This window comes from Silene latifolia, chromosome 11 (assembly GCF_048544455.1).
Source record: "Silene latifolia isolate original U9 population chromosome 11, ASM4854445v1, whole genome shotgun sequence".
Classification (NCBI taxonomy): domain Eukaryota; kingdom Viridiplantae; phylum Streptophyta; class Magnoliopsida; order Caryophyllales; family Caryophyllaceae; genus Silene; species Silene latifolia.
The window spans coordinates 22088049-22107129 of NC_133536.1; the positions used below are offsets into that span (position 1 = coordinate 22088049).

Consider the following 19081-nt stretch of genomic DNA (forward strand, 5'->3'; position numbering starts at 1 on the left):
GATTGACAATAACTAAACAAAACTTTCATAACAAATGCCCATTATTATAAAAATACAAAATTGCATAAATTATTGAACGATGGTGCACGCAATTTTCATTACCCAAGTTTTGAGCATGAGAATTACCTCAACTTTTTATGATTTAACTATAACATACCGGACTAATCTGGTGTAAATTTTCCGACATTGAGGTATATAAGTTAGTAGTAATTCTCTTGTAGTCTTGTACAACAGTTTTTTCCACGTTTAAAAAAAATGACCACTTTTTGGTCTATAGTGACCAATTTTAGGTAATAGATAGTTACCACTTTGAAAAAAATGTTCATTTTTTAGTCATAAAAAGTGATCATTATTTAACCAAAAGTGACTACTTTCTTCTGATCGCATGTATGACCATTACATAAGAGAGTTTGCGTGGTAGAGCCAATATCCAAGTAATTAATGGCCTAATAATCATCGTTTAAACGAACTAATAATGGTGTAATCGCCGATTTAGGAGATTTAATGGCTTAATTAGTTAGTACCCACTTGATCAACAATTTAATGAATCATGCACGATTGCACGTTGTAATTAACATAGTTTACGTACAATAGATTCTAATGTCTAGAGTCTAGACCATACTCAAGTAAATAAGCACATGTCTATTTCATAGCCGAAATGGTGAGCTTAAATGGGCCATCTTGAAACAAAATTAAGTGGTTAATTGGTTATAGTGTTATACATGGCTATGGGTTGACAAAGCCTCTACTATCCATCATAAGTTGAAGACGGATAGTGCTTCTCTCACAATAAGGCAAGTGGGAGGGAAGTGGTGGGAAAATGGAGTACCCTATAAATAGTGCTACTTGCATATTGTGAGAGGGACATTATCCGTCTTCAGCTTGTGACGGATAGTGTCCGTCTTCAACGAGAATTTGTGATGGGTTGATGGGTCATTATAGGGAGTAAATGATTCGGGTTATTCAGGTTAAGAAGTTTGTAACCATATCACGATTAGTCGATTACACTCTAAAACTAATCAGTTAAAATGATTTTTAGTTTTTTTCCAATTGAAATGACTCGGTTCCAGAGCCAAAGATCGCAAAACGGTCAACTAAAACGATTAGTTTAACGGAATGTCTGACAACAACGACCGAATTGATTATATTGTTAGGATTCAACCCTAAGTTTTTAAAATAGAGATTTCAGCCACGGTTTTGGGTACTAGTACCCTTTTATTGAAGGTTGTGTCAGTGTCCGCCCAAGGGAATGCATTCACTAGGGGTGAACAAAAAGTGGCCTGGACTGGCAAACCGGACCGACCCGGACCAGCCGGTCCAGTCCGGCCCAGACCGTATACATACCGGTCCGGTCTCCGGGTATGGGTTGACAAAGCCTTTCACCGTAATTATTTGTTTTTTGTTTTTTTTAAATACCTCTTCGAATAATACAAAGATACAATCTAATCAAATGATTGGAGTGAATTTAATAATTATTCAAATCCCGGTTTATTTTATAGATTTTTATGGTCACATGCATATTGGTCCACAACAGTAATGCAAACTTTATGTAGGGGACTATAAGGGTATAGTCCTTTAAATTCAGTATCAATTGGTCTTGCTGAAGACGGGTCGGAGCAAGTGACGGATAATGTCACTCACAAAACGGATAGGGGGGACAAGGTGGGGGCACCCAATGTGCTCCCCTCTCTCCTCTATTTGGGTCATTTGTGAGGGAAAATGATATCCGTCACTCCAAAGTGACGGATACGTGCCGTCACAAATGAGATTTTGTGATTCAGTATAGCCAGCTTGATGCTTGACTGATCAGCTGGACTCTTTATTTCCACGTTTGTCTCACCATTTCTATCTATAGTTTTAGCTGCTTCTACAGTTGTAAGTTGTCCAGTCTGCAAAGTGCAACAAACTATCTTGCTCCAAGGGTCGTAATCTGTCCTCAAGGGCTTCTTGCCCTACCTAGATCCATTAAATCACGACGACACATGCATACAAAGGCATGTTAGTGAATCAGATAATAGTATCTCGACAGATGTCAACTAACTTAGCTTGGTAAAGTTTTGAACGCTGATATAACCCTTCGGTTTCTCTCTAACATATTGACCATGTGGCTCCCTTTTCACCCAAAAAAAAAAGATAATAACCCTTCGGTTTCTCTCTAACATCACTAACGAGTCGATTCCTCTATAACATCGCTAACGGACCCATAATTTTTGGGGATAAGGCACTTTACGAAAAGTTTTATACAAAATATGGACGGAAGAGATCCTCATTATTGCATTGTCATATAGTGTCAAAGAAAATACAAATTTAAAGAAAAATCTAAAATCATTCAACCAGATTTTTATTTCCAAAAATATCCAATTACTTCATCCTCCGTCCGCTTGTTCATTCCAATCATGGCGATGATACCAAACAGCACGAAGCTACATATTTCGTCAAGCTAGCCATGAAACATTACATAAACAGCTACACATAAATGATCCATCGGACACTGCCCCACCGACACCAAAAATGTACATAAAGATGCATTACCTGTTAGCATGACCAATTTCTGAGGCAGGATCGGTTGCATTTATAAAGTAAAACCGTCACAAGGACATATGTTCAATCATTAATGAATCACACCTGCAAAAGGACATAAAACTAAAACAAGCATGAAAATTGATAAACTCACGCTACAGTTCCGATACAGGGTTTGATGGATGTGGCTTCTTTATTTCACACCTGCAAAAGGACATACTCCTCACAAAGAACAGAAAAGGTAAACAAATGACTGGGACAAAAGGAGTACTCTGTTTCAACTCTCAAGTTTCCAAAATCTCGAGAAAGCTACATTTTTTCCAAGGCAATTACCTGATATAGCTACAAGAATCCCCTTCCAGCATTTTAAACATGGGTAATGCAGGACGAAGACCGCGTAGCAAACAGAGAAAACAATTACTCACTAACAAGGTAATTTATTTCCGTCGATTTTACATTAAAGAAAGCGAACATTACTATCTGTATAGCAGTATAGGAAACTAAAGTCATACTTACAGTTAAAGAAACAGGTGCTATACTGCTATCGAATCTTAAAGGAAGTTTCCAATTACATTTAAAGGCAGAATATTGAAACATTAGGTAACGATATTCATTTCAGAAACTCACGTAACAGGAGATCAAAGTTTAAAGAATAAAAAATCTAACCAAATAATTGAAACGAATGAAGTAATTATTTAAGCTCGGCTTTGTTTATAAATTTTATATGGTCACGTGCATATTGGTCCACGGCAGTATTGCAAACTTTGTGTAGGGGACTATAGACAGTCCCCTACACAAAGTTCGCAATTCGACTATAGTCTATAGTCCCTTAAATTCAATAGCAAACTTGATGCTTGTCTTGTATAGTCTTCCAGCCTGCAAAGTGCAACCAACTATCTTGCTTTAAGGGTCGTAATCTGCCCTCGAGGGGATCTAGCCTACATAGATCCATTAAATCACGAAGAATATGCATACAAGGGCATGTTAATGAATGCAGAGAGGTCTCCTAGCTTAGCTGGTAAAGTGGTGAAGAATTGTACTCGTGACTTGGATTCGAATCCCGTGAGCAACATATTACCCTTGTAGCTCCTTTTAAAGTTTACACCCAAAAAAAGATAATAATAATCTGGATTTCTTTATAACATCACTTACGAAACGATTTCTCTATAACATTGCTAATGGACCCATAAATTTTGGAGATAAGGCACTTACAAAAAGTTTTTTAAAATATATGGACTATATAGATTGTGATTATTACATTGTCATAGACCATAGTATCAAAGAAAATACAAAATTTAAGAAAAATTGAAAATAATTCAACCAGATTTTTTGTTTCAAATAACTTGCACAAAAATATCTAAGGTAACTACAAAATTATTCGACGCCTCGAGGTGCACCATCCATACTACCCAACGGAGTATATCACAACTTATTCCAATTACTTCATCCGACATTTACTTATTCATTCCAATTATGGTGATAATACCAAGCACACAAATTCTCATTATAGACGGGAGATATCCGTCTATAGTTATAGACGGGCCAAATATCCACTCACTTTAAGGCTTAAGCATAAGACAAACAACAAGTTGCATGGTGGGGCCCAAAAATGTCACCACTTTAAGCACATTTGACCCGCCTTTCACTTTAGACGGATATATCCGTCTATAGTGAGACTAATTGTACCAAGCAACACTAAGCTACACATTTCGTCAAGCTAGCCATGAAACATTACATAAATAGGCACATTAAATTAGTAAACACACTTACGAACAAGTTTAGTAAACGAAATGTGAACGCCAGCCTGAAGCTTTAACCAAATAGAGATCAGGTCGTGGACTCGTGCAACCAATAAAAACTATCAGACGAAGGCAAGGGTCATTGATCTGGCAAAAATAAATGATCCATCGGGCACTGCCCCACTGACACCGAAAATGTACATAAAGATGCATTATAATAGGTAATAAATGGTATTAAATCTAGGCCGACGCATAGAATCGCTACTGGTATCAATGTTTTTAAGCTTACCTGTTAGCATGATCTATTTCTGAGGCAGTAACGGTTGCATTTATGAAGTAAAACCGTCACAAGTCTGCAGACCGATTCAAGCCAAGTCTCAAACCAAGATTTCTTTACAGCTGCTCCCGATGAGCTAAATTCTGTTGACCTGATACCATACCTGAGCCATTAGAATGCTGCATCTCTGACAAGCAAGATCATATTGAGTATCTTATCCTTCATTCTCTCTCATTCTATTCATTTGGCTTCATTTTCCGTGCACAAGAAACATGTAAAGACATTTTGTTCGTCAGTAATCTTCACTAGAACGCACCTAACGTCCCAAATTACAAAATTTTGTGCAAACAAGCAAATTTAAATTTAAAATATCAGTTAAGATTACAAGTACTCGCATTATCTTCCGTGCAAATTTCACCCAAACTAATGAATATAAGCCATTTTTTCCTAGCCCTTTTACTCTTGTACTTAATATGTTTGGCAAAACAGAGAAAAGGTTGCTTTACCATTTGCTTGGTTCAAGGGATTTGGGCAGAAGAAGGGGGACATAATTCTTTGTTTATTTCGCGAAGTAGGTTGGAGGGATTTGGAGGGAACACTAGCATGGAAAATGGCATTAAAAAATAAAAAATCACCCTCCCTTCCCTCCCCTCTCCTTTTTCAATGTCTTTCCATACAAAGGGTAAAATCATGGAGAAAAACAGCGCCAAACACGTGGCTACGTAAGTTATTATTCCGATAGTAAATATAGTCCACAGCATGGTGTTAAATATTGGTGCAACGTATTTACCATTACCACATACAGGAATACAGGATCTTCCGTTATGTTAAGGGCTCCCAAAAATAGCTAATATATGACTGATGCGTTGGATATTTAACTGAAAAGATGGGTATTTGGCCGCTACATGACTGATACCGGATTTATACAACCGCTGCTGACCGAAACATCTTTTACAGCCAATACAAAATAAACACGTGACCACGCCATAGTACACTATCTAAGACCAACTTCTGCAGGAAGCACTGGGGTGGAAAAAGGATTCTTAAAGCTTCTTAATATGGAAGTGAGGCATAATACTACATGAATACATAGTAGGTAATAGAAAAGAAAAATATATAGCTTAGAAACAACAGTGTTAGTGTGTTACCCAGTATATCAGTGCGAAAGATATCTGAGGAATAAAAGGAGAGTGGAAAGAATATAAAAGCATATTGCAAATGTAACTTTCAGTTTTGAAGGACTTACACCATGTCGCCACCAAGGCACCGCGATGGCTCAAATTTCCAAAATCTGATGGAGATACTGCATCATTTCCTCTCCCTGAGATTGTCCCTGCACATTAACCACTAGAACACAACAGCCAATCTCACAGTGATATTACCAGTAGAGAACACCAGTGCTGCCGGATAAAATTAAGACGGTCTTTTCACATGGCTAAATGTGAAAGGAGATTAGAGTGGCGCTCAACCTAAGTTTAAACCCACCAACGTAAAAATAAATTACCCCTTTGGGTCCCCGTACATTAAAAAAAATTGTAAAAGGAAAGAGGGAAGTCGGAGTTTCACTATATAAATTAACTTATCTGAGTCCAACATGCGCGAATCTCTTGAGCTTCCACATTCTTGAAGCAAACAGTAACACATATTCTTCGGAAAAAAACAACTTGAAAAAAAAAACTGATTTTATGACCTGAGGTCTTGATAGGAAGAACTTACTGATGCTGCTAAAGTAAAATAGTTTCCAGTGGAACCAAAGATAATGCTACTGAAGGAGACTCACTGTCACCATCTCATTACACAGTATATACCATCATCATCACAATGAGAAGAATGCAACATAGCAACAAAAAGAAAAGTTATAATGTATTGCTTCCAGCATCTCACGCTAAAGAAGTAGAACCCATAAGGCGTAACTTCGGCTGGTCAACAAAAAAGCCACCAAAACTATTGTTTATCCACAATAAGTTATTAGCTCACATTTAATGACCAGATGGTGCAAGGTGGAGTCGGCTTTGCATACAAGCAGGTCTAGTCTTTTGCAGAATATTGGAATATGAGCATCTGCTTACAAGGGGTTTTGTAGAAGTACGAGGCTTGGAAGGTCGACCATTGAAGTTAGGAAGTTCAAATCGCAACATAAAGGGATCTCGTCCATCAAATCGCTTTTCATAATAACAAAGGGATCTCGTCCATCAACTTTCCTTTTTAAAATCGATGCTCGTGTTAATTTCAAGATGAATGCATATGTTCATCATTAATGAAATACCTTCAAAAGGACATAAAACTAAAACAAGCATGAAAAGTAATAATCTCACGCTACATAGACAAAATTCTGATAACAGGTTTGATGGATGTGGCTTCTTTCATACCACAAAGCTTCACCCATGGTTACCCACCGTACTTTTATATTTACTCTGCTACAAGCAGTCTCTAATGCTATAATTTTTAATAACAGGCACTTGCTTATGACCCTCAATTCTAATGCTGTCATAAGCAAGTGCCTTCAAGCATTCAACATCATCTAACAAGGAACTAATGAGCCTGTGACCTATATGACTATGCAAGTATCTAAGAAAACAACTTTGACTGCTTACTCGCAGACAATCATAATGATGAGTTCATATGCCTAGTAATCATAAAGGAAATACATACTCCCTCCGTCCTAATCATTTGTTTACCATTGATTGAGATACCCCTCATAAAGAACAAAAAAGGTAACCAAATGATCGGGACAAAGGGAGTACTCTGTATCAACTATCAAGTTTCAAAAATCTTGAGACAGCTACCTTTTTTCAAAGGCAGTTACCTGCTGTAGCTAAAAGAATCCCCTTCCTGCATTTTAAAACATGGGTAATGCGGAACCAAGACCGTCTACCAAACAAACAAAACAATAATTCAGACGATACTGCTGAGATCAATAACACTAACCAGGTAATTTTATTTCTGTCGATTTTACATGAAAGGAAGGGAACATAACTATCTGTATAGCAGTATAGGAAACGAAATTCATACTTACAGTTTAAGAAACATGTGCTATTCGAATCTTATGGGAAGTTTCCAATTACAAGTAAAGGCAGAATATCGAAACATTAGCTAACGATATCTAATGATACTCGTTTCAGAAACTCACATAACAGAGGAATCAAAGTCAAGGGCTTTGATCATCTCATCATCATCCAAGCTCTCAAGTGCCGAATTAAAAGCACTTGGAGTAGGACAAGCAGAATCAAACTGATCCCATTCTTCGCCCTTGATAAAACCCTTAAGTTTCTCCCTACACAACCTCAATTGATCCTCCAACAAACCCCTTTCAGACTCATGCCTCATTATAATCCACTGAAGTGAATGAATTACATCCTGGTCATGAGACTGCTTCTCCTCAGCAACCCTCTCCAATTGATTAGCCTTAATCTGCAGCGCGCTCTTCTCATTCTGAAGGCGCAAAATCATCGCCATTGCCTCGTCTACAGACGAAGAAGCAGCCATCCTCTCCTTCTCAAGCTCACTTTGAGCAGCATTCGCCTTTCGCCTTTCAGCCTTCACCATCCTCCTAAGAGCCATCACATCAAACACCTCATCTTCATTTCCCCTCATTTCCTCAACTTCTGCCCCTTCATCGTGTCGAAAACCCGTAGAATTTATCCTCAAAAACTCATTGTTTTCCTCAAACCTTTGGTCCCCACAACTTCTACACAAAACCCTATTCACCCTAGTAGCCCCACACTCGAAAGATGAGTTCTTTCCACCATGATCATCATTACCACACACCATTTTTGATGATTTCAACAACAACCCATTATTTGTCCTATCTTGAATTGATTTCCCTTTAAATTGCAAAAACTTAAACCCTAATATGAACATAAACAACAGCGCTAAAACATTAAAAAACCTAGAAAAACACCCAAAAATAAAAAACCCACATCCAAAATCATTGTATTTAGTCATCAAAAGCTTCAAACTTGATGCACAATCCATTACAAAAAAACCCACAAATGCAAGAAAAATCCTCTTGTAAAACTCAATTGCTGAGCAAATAGCAAGCAAGAAGCAAAGACGACCCATCAATTTACATCGAATAACGCGAGTAATTTTGTATAGAATAGAGAGAAATACCGCAACTTTTGAGGTTAAAAAGACAAGATAGAAGGCCGCCATTGATGAAGTGAAGTTGAAGTACTAAAAAGTTGTTGGAAGAATCAGAAATAAGAGTTTTAAGCGACACCAAGCTACTTAAGAGTGTACCCACATGGAATGTTGTGGGCGTATATGACTAATATGACGATATTTGGGTGGACAAATCTAGGATTATATCATAAAGTATGTAAATTATTCATCAATGTGACATGGATTCGACCGTTTGATAAAAAGTATTGGGTTGGATTAAGCAAATTATTAAGATGATCTCCATGTATTGGAAATATAATAGGGTCATAATGTCGTATACATATTTCTCGGATTTAAGTCGGTATAAGTTGAAAAACCGTTTTATATGAGATTGTTTGTATTAACAAAATACTGATTTAAGCATTTTTTGTAAAAGGTTTGAAGGGAAAAAGTAATGGGCTCTCAGTTATTTAGATATGAAGTAGTAACCTAAGTTTGAGGGGATTCGAGAGATGTATATGAGAAAAAAGGATTACATATCTGAGTTTTTGAGCATACATGTATTTTTTCTAAGCATGTTTGAATTTATAAGTATAGTTTTTGAACAATATTGTATTTTTTTTCGTTTAATGTTTAAGTGAATGTGTTCAAAAACTTTATACTAATATTTAAAACAAAACTCAAAAACGTTAATATAAAACTCAGAAGATAGACAATAAGATGTACTACATCAGATGTATAGTCTATAAACTTGATGTATAGAGATCAAATGTCATCTATAAGCTCCAATATATTCCTTCTAAAATAGAAAAGATTCGTAAGGAAAATAATCGTACATATATACCCTTCATTATTTCTTCTTTTCACCCTTATCCAAGTTTATTCACATTTAATGTATTTACGTTTAGATAAAAAGTTAGTACTATTAGCACAAGGAATAAGGAGACCTACTCTGCAACTACACTTCAAGTCCAAAGAGTATTCGTGTGAAGGGGCGTGACGGTGTGCTAATATATACTCCATATGATCATTAATTGAGCCTAAATCATCACCTTAAAACTTTGGTTGAGATAATCTCTTCACGTGATTTTTGAGCCAGGGTGACCAAAAGGTAAAAAGTGTCCAGATTTGGTGAAGACAATGTATATGTGAAATCATCAATTGCTTTTTTCATTTATTGTTGTAAACATTATGGTAATTTATCAAATTTATTTTTCTTCTAAAATTGATACTCACTAAAAATGTCACATGATTTGTATTTATAAATGAGATAACTACTGATGTAAAAAAAAATGTAGTAAATTGCAATTGGATGACTGATATATCTTTGTTTGTTAGCTCACTAAAAACGACACTCTTATTGACAAGTGACTAGTAAACTTCTTTGAATTGAGAGGAGAAAGGTAGAAGACTTCTTTGAATTGAGAGGAGAAAAGTAGAAGACTATGTACCAACAAAGGGTAGTGGGGTAATTGCGGGGTCCTGAGAGGAGGGCAACGGTAATGTCAATTTGAATGGGGTTGTAACTTGTAAGTTAGATTATTGCATTATTAGGAAACATTGGTTCAATGTAATTACATTTTTTTTTTCAGCTGAAACGAGTTGAATTGAATTAAAAAGAATAGAACTGAATAGAACTAAACTAAATGAAGTTGGACTGAAGTGAATGAAGCTGAACTAAGAGTTAATTTTGTGAAGAGATGAGCTTAACAGAATTGATTAAAGTTGAACTGAACTGAATAAAGTTGAGCAGAACTGAAATGAGCTCAAAGTAAGTCACTAAGAACAGGGTCGTTGTACGATGTACGTAGAGATTGCTAGATTAGGAGTTAGAAGTTAGGAATTAACTCTTTAAAATGTCTTAATTTTTGATGAAAAAGGGATAATAAAAGTGAAATGAAGAGAGTTTTAAAACTTTTTAAAATGTCGTAATTTTAAAGAAGATATTAACTTGAAAAAAGCGTTTTATAAAGTAATTTTTAATTAAAAACTAGTTTTGTGACCCGTGAAATTCACGGGATGTTTTGTTTTGAGTGTGATGTTTGTAGTGTTTTTAATTTTTTAAATTTTATAAAATATCAAAACATATAGAAGCTCACCTTATGAATAAATCATCACTGATTGCGCACTAAAATTATGGGCGTTTACATGTTAAAATAAAGATCAAAGTCGATAAATTAAATAAGCAAAAGTAGGTGAATTTGCTATTTTTTCGAAGGTAAAATGATGAAAAAAAACAAACAAATACCAAAATAAAATATACATTTGAAAAAAAAAAAAAACTATTAGTCATTCACGTTGAAGTCGTCAATCTTGTAGTTAGTCTTACTCCAATATATAGTTATTTAAGCTATTCTAGTATTTTACTTCTTCATATAGTCTTCTTTTTCCAACGAATCGACCCTATAATAAAAAAAAAGTAACTCAAGAATTAGTCCTAATTAACCAACAAAATAGTGAAATTTGTTTTATGCAATATTATCGTTGTTAACTTAAGTTTCCTCTTAAATAGTGAAAGAAAAAAGGAATGAGAATGAAGTTGTAGAGATGTAAGTATATTACCTTTGAATATCTCAACACCACAAATCTTGATAGCTCCTAAATGAGAACAAAACAAACACAAACGATGAAATTGAGAATGTGATGAACATTTCATAACCCAATGGAACTTACATAAAAAGTAAATAAATTAGTTAATAATTTTAAAACCTTAATACATTTGTCTTGATATTAATAGAATGATAGAAAAGTTTAGTGATACATTTAGTTCTACTGACGATAGAGAGAGGAAAAATTTTGGCTTATTATTTTTATCTTCCATCAAAAATATATAAAGAATTGAGGATGCATTTTATGACTTTTGAGCATCCTTTTTTCATTATTATCAAAATTAATATAGGTATAAATATGAATCAAGGTTCATGACTTTTGAGCATCATTTTTTCATTATTATGAAGTTTAATATAAACATTAATAATGAATAAAGAGAAATGGAATGTATAAGTTTTGCTTGATTATTATTATTATTATTATTATTATTATTATTATTATTATTATTATTATTATTATTATTATTATTATTATTATTATTATTATTATTATTATTATTATTATTATTATTATTTATTTATTTTTTTACAAGATCCACTTTACATGAGATTGATTTAAGATGTTGTCTTATTATGTAATTAAAATATGACATGTAAATGATGATAGTTAGTTTTGCTTGCCTTTTAATTAGATTTATATATTTTATATTTAGATTATTGAGTTATAGATTTTTCTCATTATTATGAAATTTAATATAGACCTAAATATGGAGCAAAGGAAAAATGGAATGTAAAAGATTTGGTTTATTATATTCTTATTTTTATTTTTTACAAAATCCACTTTGCATAAGAATGGTTTAGAAATTATCTTATGAAATTTAAAATATGACATTCAGATAATGGTAGATAGTTTGACTTACTTTTTAATTATAGATTATAGTTTTATAAATTCAATTATTATTCCATGCATGTCATATTGTCAATATAATTAAATAATCAATAAAAATGAATAAGAATTAATGGGGTGTGAAAATGTCATGTGAAATGAAATTGAATGTTCTAAGCTGCCCTTTTAATTAGATAGTATAGATTTCATGTAATGTTATTGATAATTAAGTATGTCATCTTCCTGCAATTTTAATACAAACACAAAAACAATAACTAAATAATATTCTTACTATCAAGAAAATTTAAAACATAATAAGGATAAAAAGCGAAAGAATTCATTTAATTATCTATGTTGTATACTTTACCTACCAACTTTTTGAATAAAAATGAAAATTAGGCTTGTTATTATAATAGTTACATAGGAAACTTTTTGTTATTAATTATTGATTAATTTCAACAATTTATTCGATGGAAGAGGAACGATTTTGTGAATTAAAAGGGAGATAAAAAAAATTATGATAACTACAAATTATAATGATGGTGAGAGACAACCAAAAACCATCCTATTAAATAAAAGAAATTAAAGATTAAATGAATAAGTAGATTAATAACCAAATTTATGAGAGGAAAATAAAGAGTTTGTATTAATTTATTTTTTTGTGTTTGAAATTAATATTTTTAAAAAAATTTTGTACTTAGCATGTGACAGCTTTAAAGATAACTTTTTAATACTTAATCTGGACTTTTATAATATTGTATAAATAAATAATCAAGTAATCAATATAGATGAATTAGTATTTACCAATAAAAAATCGACATGTGGATTAAAATTAAATGTTTTAAGTAGCCTTTTAACTATATTGTATATATAATTTTTTTTTTTCAACTTCATTTATTCTTCTTCGTTCTTAATTTCATGTATTCGGTTTTTTTATTTCGAATACATATAATACCACTCCATATGAAATATCTTGAAATTATTAACTTATAGTTAATGCGTATTTTTTTATTGTAATTTTTTTTTAGTTAATAAAGTTTGAAGCTAATGGAATATGAGTGGATTTTTAAAGGAAATAAGTGAACTAAATTAATGCAATATAACATGTCATATTAGTTTGCCAAGTCACATTGTTATTGCGTACGTGGCTTTTTTTTCATCCCTTGTGGCATTGTCTACGTGGCTTTTTTAGGCTAGCCTTTTAATAATGTTATATAGATATAGATATAGATGACTCTCCTTGGCTTAAAAAAAAAAACTCTTCTTAAAAATGTACATATTTTCCCACCAATTACATGGGCCGAATAGGCATAGAAATCCACTAAAAGTGAGAGCCAGCCATGAAGAGATTAGCATGAGCAAGCCCATGACAAACGGGTGGGCTATTAAGCAATTCATCAACGATATAGATGGAGTCTCTAAGAGCAACTTAAATGGACAACTATAATATGGTGTAGCTTAATTTACCACATCAATTTTTTAAGCCACGTTGTTTTTCGGTTACGTACCACTTCAATGACGGACTACAACATCATGTAGCTTGTATGGTTTCACATTCTTACTTTCATCCAATTAGATAATTTAGTTTAACATGTAGCTTAACAAAGCTACCATACTTGCACAAGCTACTCTTAAATTTCAAACTCAAATGATAAACTACATGCTTATAATTTTGCAAATATTGCAAACAAGTCCCTAGAGATAAACCATTGGTGATACTCTAAGAGTGTAAACAAGTCGATCTAAGCCCGAGCTCGGGTGGGCTCAGAATTGGCTGAAAATTTAAAGATCGAGCTCGGAGCTCGCAGAGCTCAAAAAATTGAAGCTCGATTTGTCAATATGTTTTCATTTATTCGCTTTTAAAACTTTAAAAATAATATTGTTTTTAGAAAAAAAATTGAAATTGTTAGAATATAATGATCAAATATAAGTATAAATACAAAAAAATATATATAATCTAAAATTAGTATAATTTGGAAATATTAAATCTATACTAAAAAAGAGCCCAAACGAGCTTCTGACCATAGCCTTGCTAAGCTCGAGATTGACTCAGGTTTGGATAAGTTGGCTCGAGTGGAGTTTTAACCATATCGATATGAGTATTCGACGAGTTGAATCTGATCATTTACAGCCCTAAATGGGTATAAAGAGAAAGGGCTTACATGGCCAGGCTCATAGAACCATAGGCCATTGAGCAGTACTTTTATTTCGTTCTTTATTCACATTTATAAAAGGTACAAAGTTAACAAACTTTACTCATAAACAAAAAAGTAAACTAAAACTAAAATATTTATAATTTTTATCAATAAATGTTTAACAAAATATTAGTTTCAAAAGAACAAATTATATACGAGTTGAAATTTACAGTCATAGTATGTGTGAAATATTGATATAGTATGAACATAAGGAAGTAATAATATTCATTGAATTATATTGATTTTTAATATCATAAAATTGTGTCTGTTACAATGATCTCTCTAGGCTTTTATAAGAGAAATAAACCGATTTAAGTAATTAACCTCAGCTAACTCTAGTTAACTAATTCTAGTTATAAGACTCTTAATAACCTGTATTAGTTATAATTAGTTAGTCTAACTGACTTTAACTAACTAACAACTCTTATATCCAATATACCCCCCTCAAGCTAGACATTGTTGAAAGACAATCCTAGCTTGTGAGCAAAGAAATGATGTTGAACAGCACCCAAAGCTTTAGTCATTATATCAGCAACCTGAACTCCTGTTCTGATATGCTTAGTTGAAAGAAAGCCTTCATCTTGCCTCTCCCTGACATAATGGCAGTCAATACTTAAATGCTTGGTGTGTTCATGGATGACAGGGTTTTCTGATATGTGAAGAGTAGCTTTGTTATCACAGAATAAGGGAATAGGTTTCGGAATGGAGACCCTTAAATCAGTCAACAGCCTGTCAATCCATACAAGCTCAGATGTTGTAAATGATAAACTTCTGTACTCAGATTATGCAGAGCTCTTGCTAATGGTGGCTTGCTTCTTTGTTTTCCAGGATATCAAGGAATCCCCCAGAAATACACAATACCCACTTAATGATCTGCAAGTAAACTGACACTGTCCCCAATCAGCATCACTATAAGCTGTGATTGTTGCAGTGGACTGTGACTTGTAGAATAGACCAGCATTAACTGTTCCCTTTAAATGCTTCACCACATGCAAAGTAGCTTGCAAATGAGGAACCCCGGGTTGGATAAAAAAATGACTCAAGTGCTGGACAGTATAGAAAAGGCCTTGCCTGGATAACTTTAAGTAATGTAGCCTTCCTATTAATCTCCTGTATTGTTCAGGATCATCCAGTAGAGCACCATCTTCAATAGATAAATTGAGACCTTTCTGTAAGGGAAATGCAACATGAGTGCAACTCTCCATTTGAAGATCCTTCAATATATCTAGGATTTATTTTCTTTGGTTGATCATTATGCGAGTATGATTTCTAGAGATCTCGAGCCCCAAGAAATACCTCATCAAGCCTAGATCTTTGATAGAAAAAGCAGCATTCAACCCTTGCTTGACTGAATTAATCTCAGCAATAGATGTACCAGTTAAAAGAATGTCATCAACATAGACCAATAAAACTGTGAATGCGTCAGTAACAGAATTATACTTTGTGAACAAAGATAATCTTTCTTAGATTGAACATAACTAAGTTGAATTAAATACGTGGTTAATTCTTTATTCCATTGTCTTGAGGCTTGTTTTAGCCCATACAAAGACTTTTTTAATTTACATATGATACCCTCAGCACATTATATCCTTCAGGCACTTTCATATATACCTCTTCATCCAAGTGCCCATGTAAGAAGTCATTATTGACATCCAATTGATACAAAGGCCGTCCCTTCATTGCTGCAATAGCTAAAAGAGTTTGTACCATTGTTAACTTTGCAACAGGGGAAAAAGTATGTTTGAAATCTTTATCTTTGACCTGATTGAAGCCCTTGGCAACTAATCTGGCCTTAAACCTCTCCACTGTCCCATCTGGTTTATATTTAATCTTATAAGCCCATTTTGACCATATTGGCTTATTTTCTTTTGGCAAATGGACTAACTCCCATGTCTTATTGTTTTCTATTGCTTGGTTCTCATTTTGCATTGCCTGAACCCACCTACTATCCTGCTAAGCTTCAGAATATCTATAAGGATCTTGCTCTTTTAATGCAATTGCCAAAGATTCAACATATTCATTGTCAAACTCAAATATTTGATCTAACACAGCAGCATGCAGTCCTGCTGTATCAGTAATCTCAGTTGTCTAACCAGGTATCTTTTTTCCACAAAGATACCCCTTTAACCTGGAGCTCAACTGTCTAGGACGAGAAGATCTTCTGATATGCTCCTTATGTGGCAGAGAGGTGGACAAAGAAGGCACAATACCCCCAGAGATAATAATGCCAGTACTCATAGGTACATCAACTTTAGTAGAATGAGGTTCTTCAATATGATGAATTTCATCATGAGAGGAAATAATATTTTTAAAAGTTGCTGGATTAACCAAGTCAGTAGTTATGATATTCATATCCTCAGAATGTTGCTCTTTGAAGAAAAAATCTTGTTCTTTAAAGACAATATCTCTACTAACAAAGACTTTGTGTAAAACAACATCATACAATCCATAACCTTTTTGATTATGTGGATAACCTATAAATATACATTTTCTAACCCTATTTCCAAACTTATCAGAGAAGGTTGGAGGCATAGTTGCATAACATAAACAACCAAAAACTTTAAGATTGTCATATGATGGAGATTGATCAAATAAAAGCTCAAAATGGAGTCTTATTATTAATAACATCAGATGGTATTAAATTGATAAGATAAGTTGCAGTTAACAAACAATCTCCCCAAAATTTTATAGGCAAATTTGCTTGAATTTTAAGCGCCCTAGCAGTTTCAAAGAGATGTCTGTGTTTTCTTTCAACTCTACCATTTTGTTGAGGTGTTCCAACAATACTTATTTGATGCACAATACCTTTGGGTTTAAACAAAGCTGAACAATATTGTTGTAAAAACTCAGTTCCATTATCTAAACTAATAGTCTTGATGACTTTATGAAAATGATTTTGAATGTAATCAAAGAAATCCCTAAGCAAGCCAGAGACTTGATCCTTGTTTTGGAAAAGAATTGTCCAAGTATTTCTTGAATAGTCATCACGAATAGTTAAGAAATACTTAGTACTAGAAATGGATGGAACCTTATAGGGTCCCCAAACATCCATGTGAATAAGATCAAAATAGGACACAACTCTTTTGGAACATAATTGAAAAGGTAATCTATGGTGTTTTGCAAGAACACACGTTTCACAAGAAAAATCAGGAATAACTTTGACATTAGGCATAAGCTTGAATCTTTTTATAGACATATGACCCATCCTACTATGAAGCAAAGCAAAAGATTTATTTTGTACATAAGAACTAGCAAAAGCAGAACCAGTTATTACATTCTTACTCTTAGAATCTAATATTTGCTTAACAAGATTTACAATTCTCTTATGTGAAACATATTTATTCTTTGTATGAAACCTATAGAGATCACCAACTCTTCTTCCTTTAGCAACCACAGTGCTATTTGAAAGGTCCTGAAACAAGCAGTCATGTTCATTGAATATAACAGACAAAGAATTATGATCTATTAACTTACTAACAGACATTAAGTTTTGTTTAAAATCAGGCAAATAAAACACATTGTGCAGGCTCAAATCACCAGTTAACTTAACAGTACCAGATTGATGGACATATTTGACAGAACCATCAGGTAAACCAACTTTAATAGGAACATCAAAATTATGAACATCAGATAAAATGTCAATGTTATATGTCATATGGTCAGAGGCACTAGTATCAACAATCCAATCATTCAAAAATAATGATTTATATGCAGCATTAACAGAGGAAGAAGAAATGATACCTGCAAATTGAGAGGAGGAAAGACCAGAACATTGTTGACTAGATATTCTTTGAAGAACCTGATCAACAACAGAAGAAATGATATCATTCAAGACATCAGGAGAAACAACAGAAGAAGAAGAAGAAGAAGAAGAAGAAGAAGGGTGCTCTGTCATTTGTGTATTTATGGAAGCAGCAGCCAACACATCATCTTCAAGAGTAGAATCATAAGACATAACATCAGCAACATTAACAGATCTTTTATATGATCCCCCAAAGGTGGTGTTTCCATTTTTCTGTGCAACTATCTTAGTTTTACCCTTATTCTTATCTCCAGGGAATCCCTTAACATTATAACAATGGACTAGATTATGACCAAACTTACCATAATGGGGACATTTATTCAAACCAAAGCAAGTTTCTCTTGTATGTCCTTTCTTCTCACAATGGTCACAGTACTTAACACTACTATCTGACTTATTTGTCTATGCAGTGGTCTTCTTCTGATCAGAATACTTATAAGTTGCATAAGCATTGACTTCGGACAGATTACTAATCACATCAGTGATATGTTTCTTCCGCCTCTCTATCTTTTGTAATTAACCCAAAGCCTTATTGATAGTTGGCAATGGTTCCATTGACAGAATCTGTTACCTGACAGTGTCATATCCTCCGTTCAATCCCATCAGGAATTGAATCAGCTTAGCAGTATTTTCCCTTTCAATGAACTTTTTGACCAAAGAACAAGTGCATTGATCAACCTTTCCACAAGAACATGAAGGAATAAGGTCTAAACCATCTAAAGTTTCCCACAAACTTTTCATCTTACCATAATAATCCACCAAAGATGAATTATCCTGAGTTCCAGCATCTAACTCCTTTTTCAACTGAAAGATTTCTAATGCATTAGCCTGTCCATATCTTTCCAACAACTCTGACCAAAGTTCTTGAGCAGAGTTCACATATTTCATGTTCTCCCTAATTAGCTTAATCAAAGAACTTAAAATCCAACTTTTCACCATAAAATCACATCTAACCCACTGATTATGTTTTTTGTCAGTTTTAGCAGGTTTAGGAAGGTTCCATCAACAA

General features: G+C 33.7%; 1 protein-coding gene across 1 annotated transcript; it reads right to left on the reverse strand.

Annotated features, from left to right (window-relative positions):
• Positions 1 to 7451: 7451 nt before the first annotated feature.
• On the reverse strand, positions 7452 to 8937 carry LOC141611370 (protein FLOURY 1-like). The gene has a single exon (XM_074429895.1). The coding sequence runs from the start codon at positions 8689 to 8691 to the stop codon at positions 7663 to 7665; it is 1029 nt and encodes a 342-aa protein (XP_074285996.1). The 5' UTR covers positions 8692 to 8937; the 3' UTR covers positions 7452 to 7662.
• Positions 8938 to 19081: the final 10144 nt, after the last annotated feature.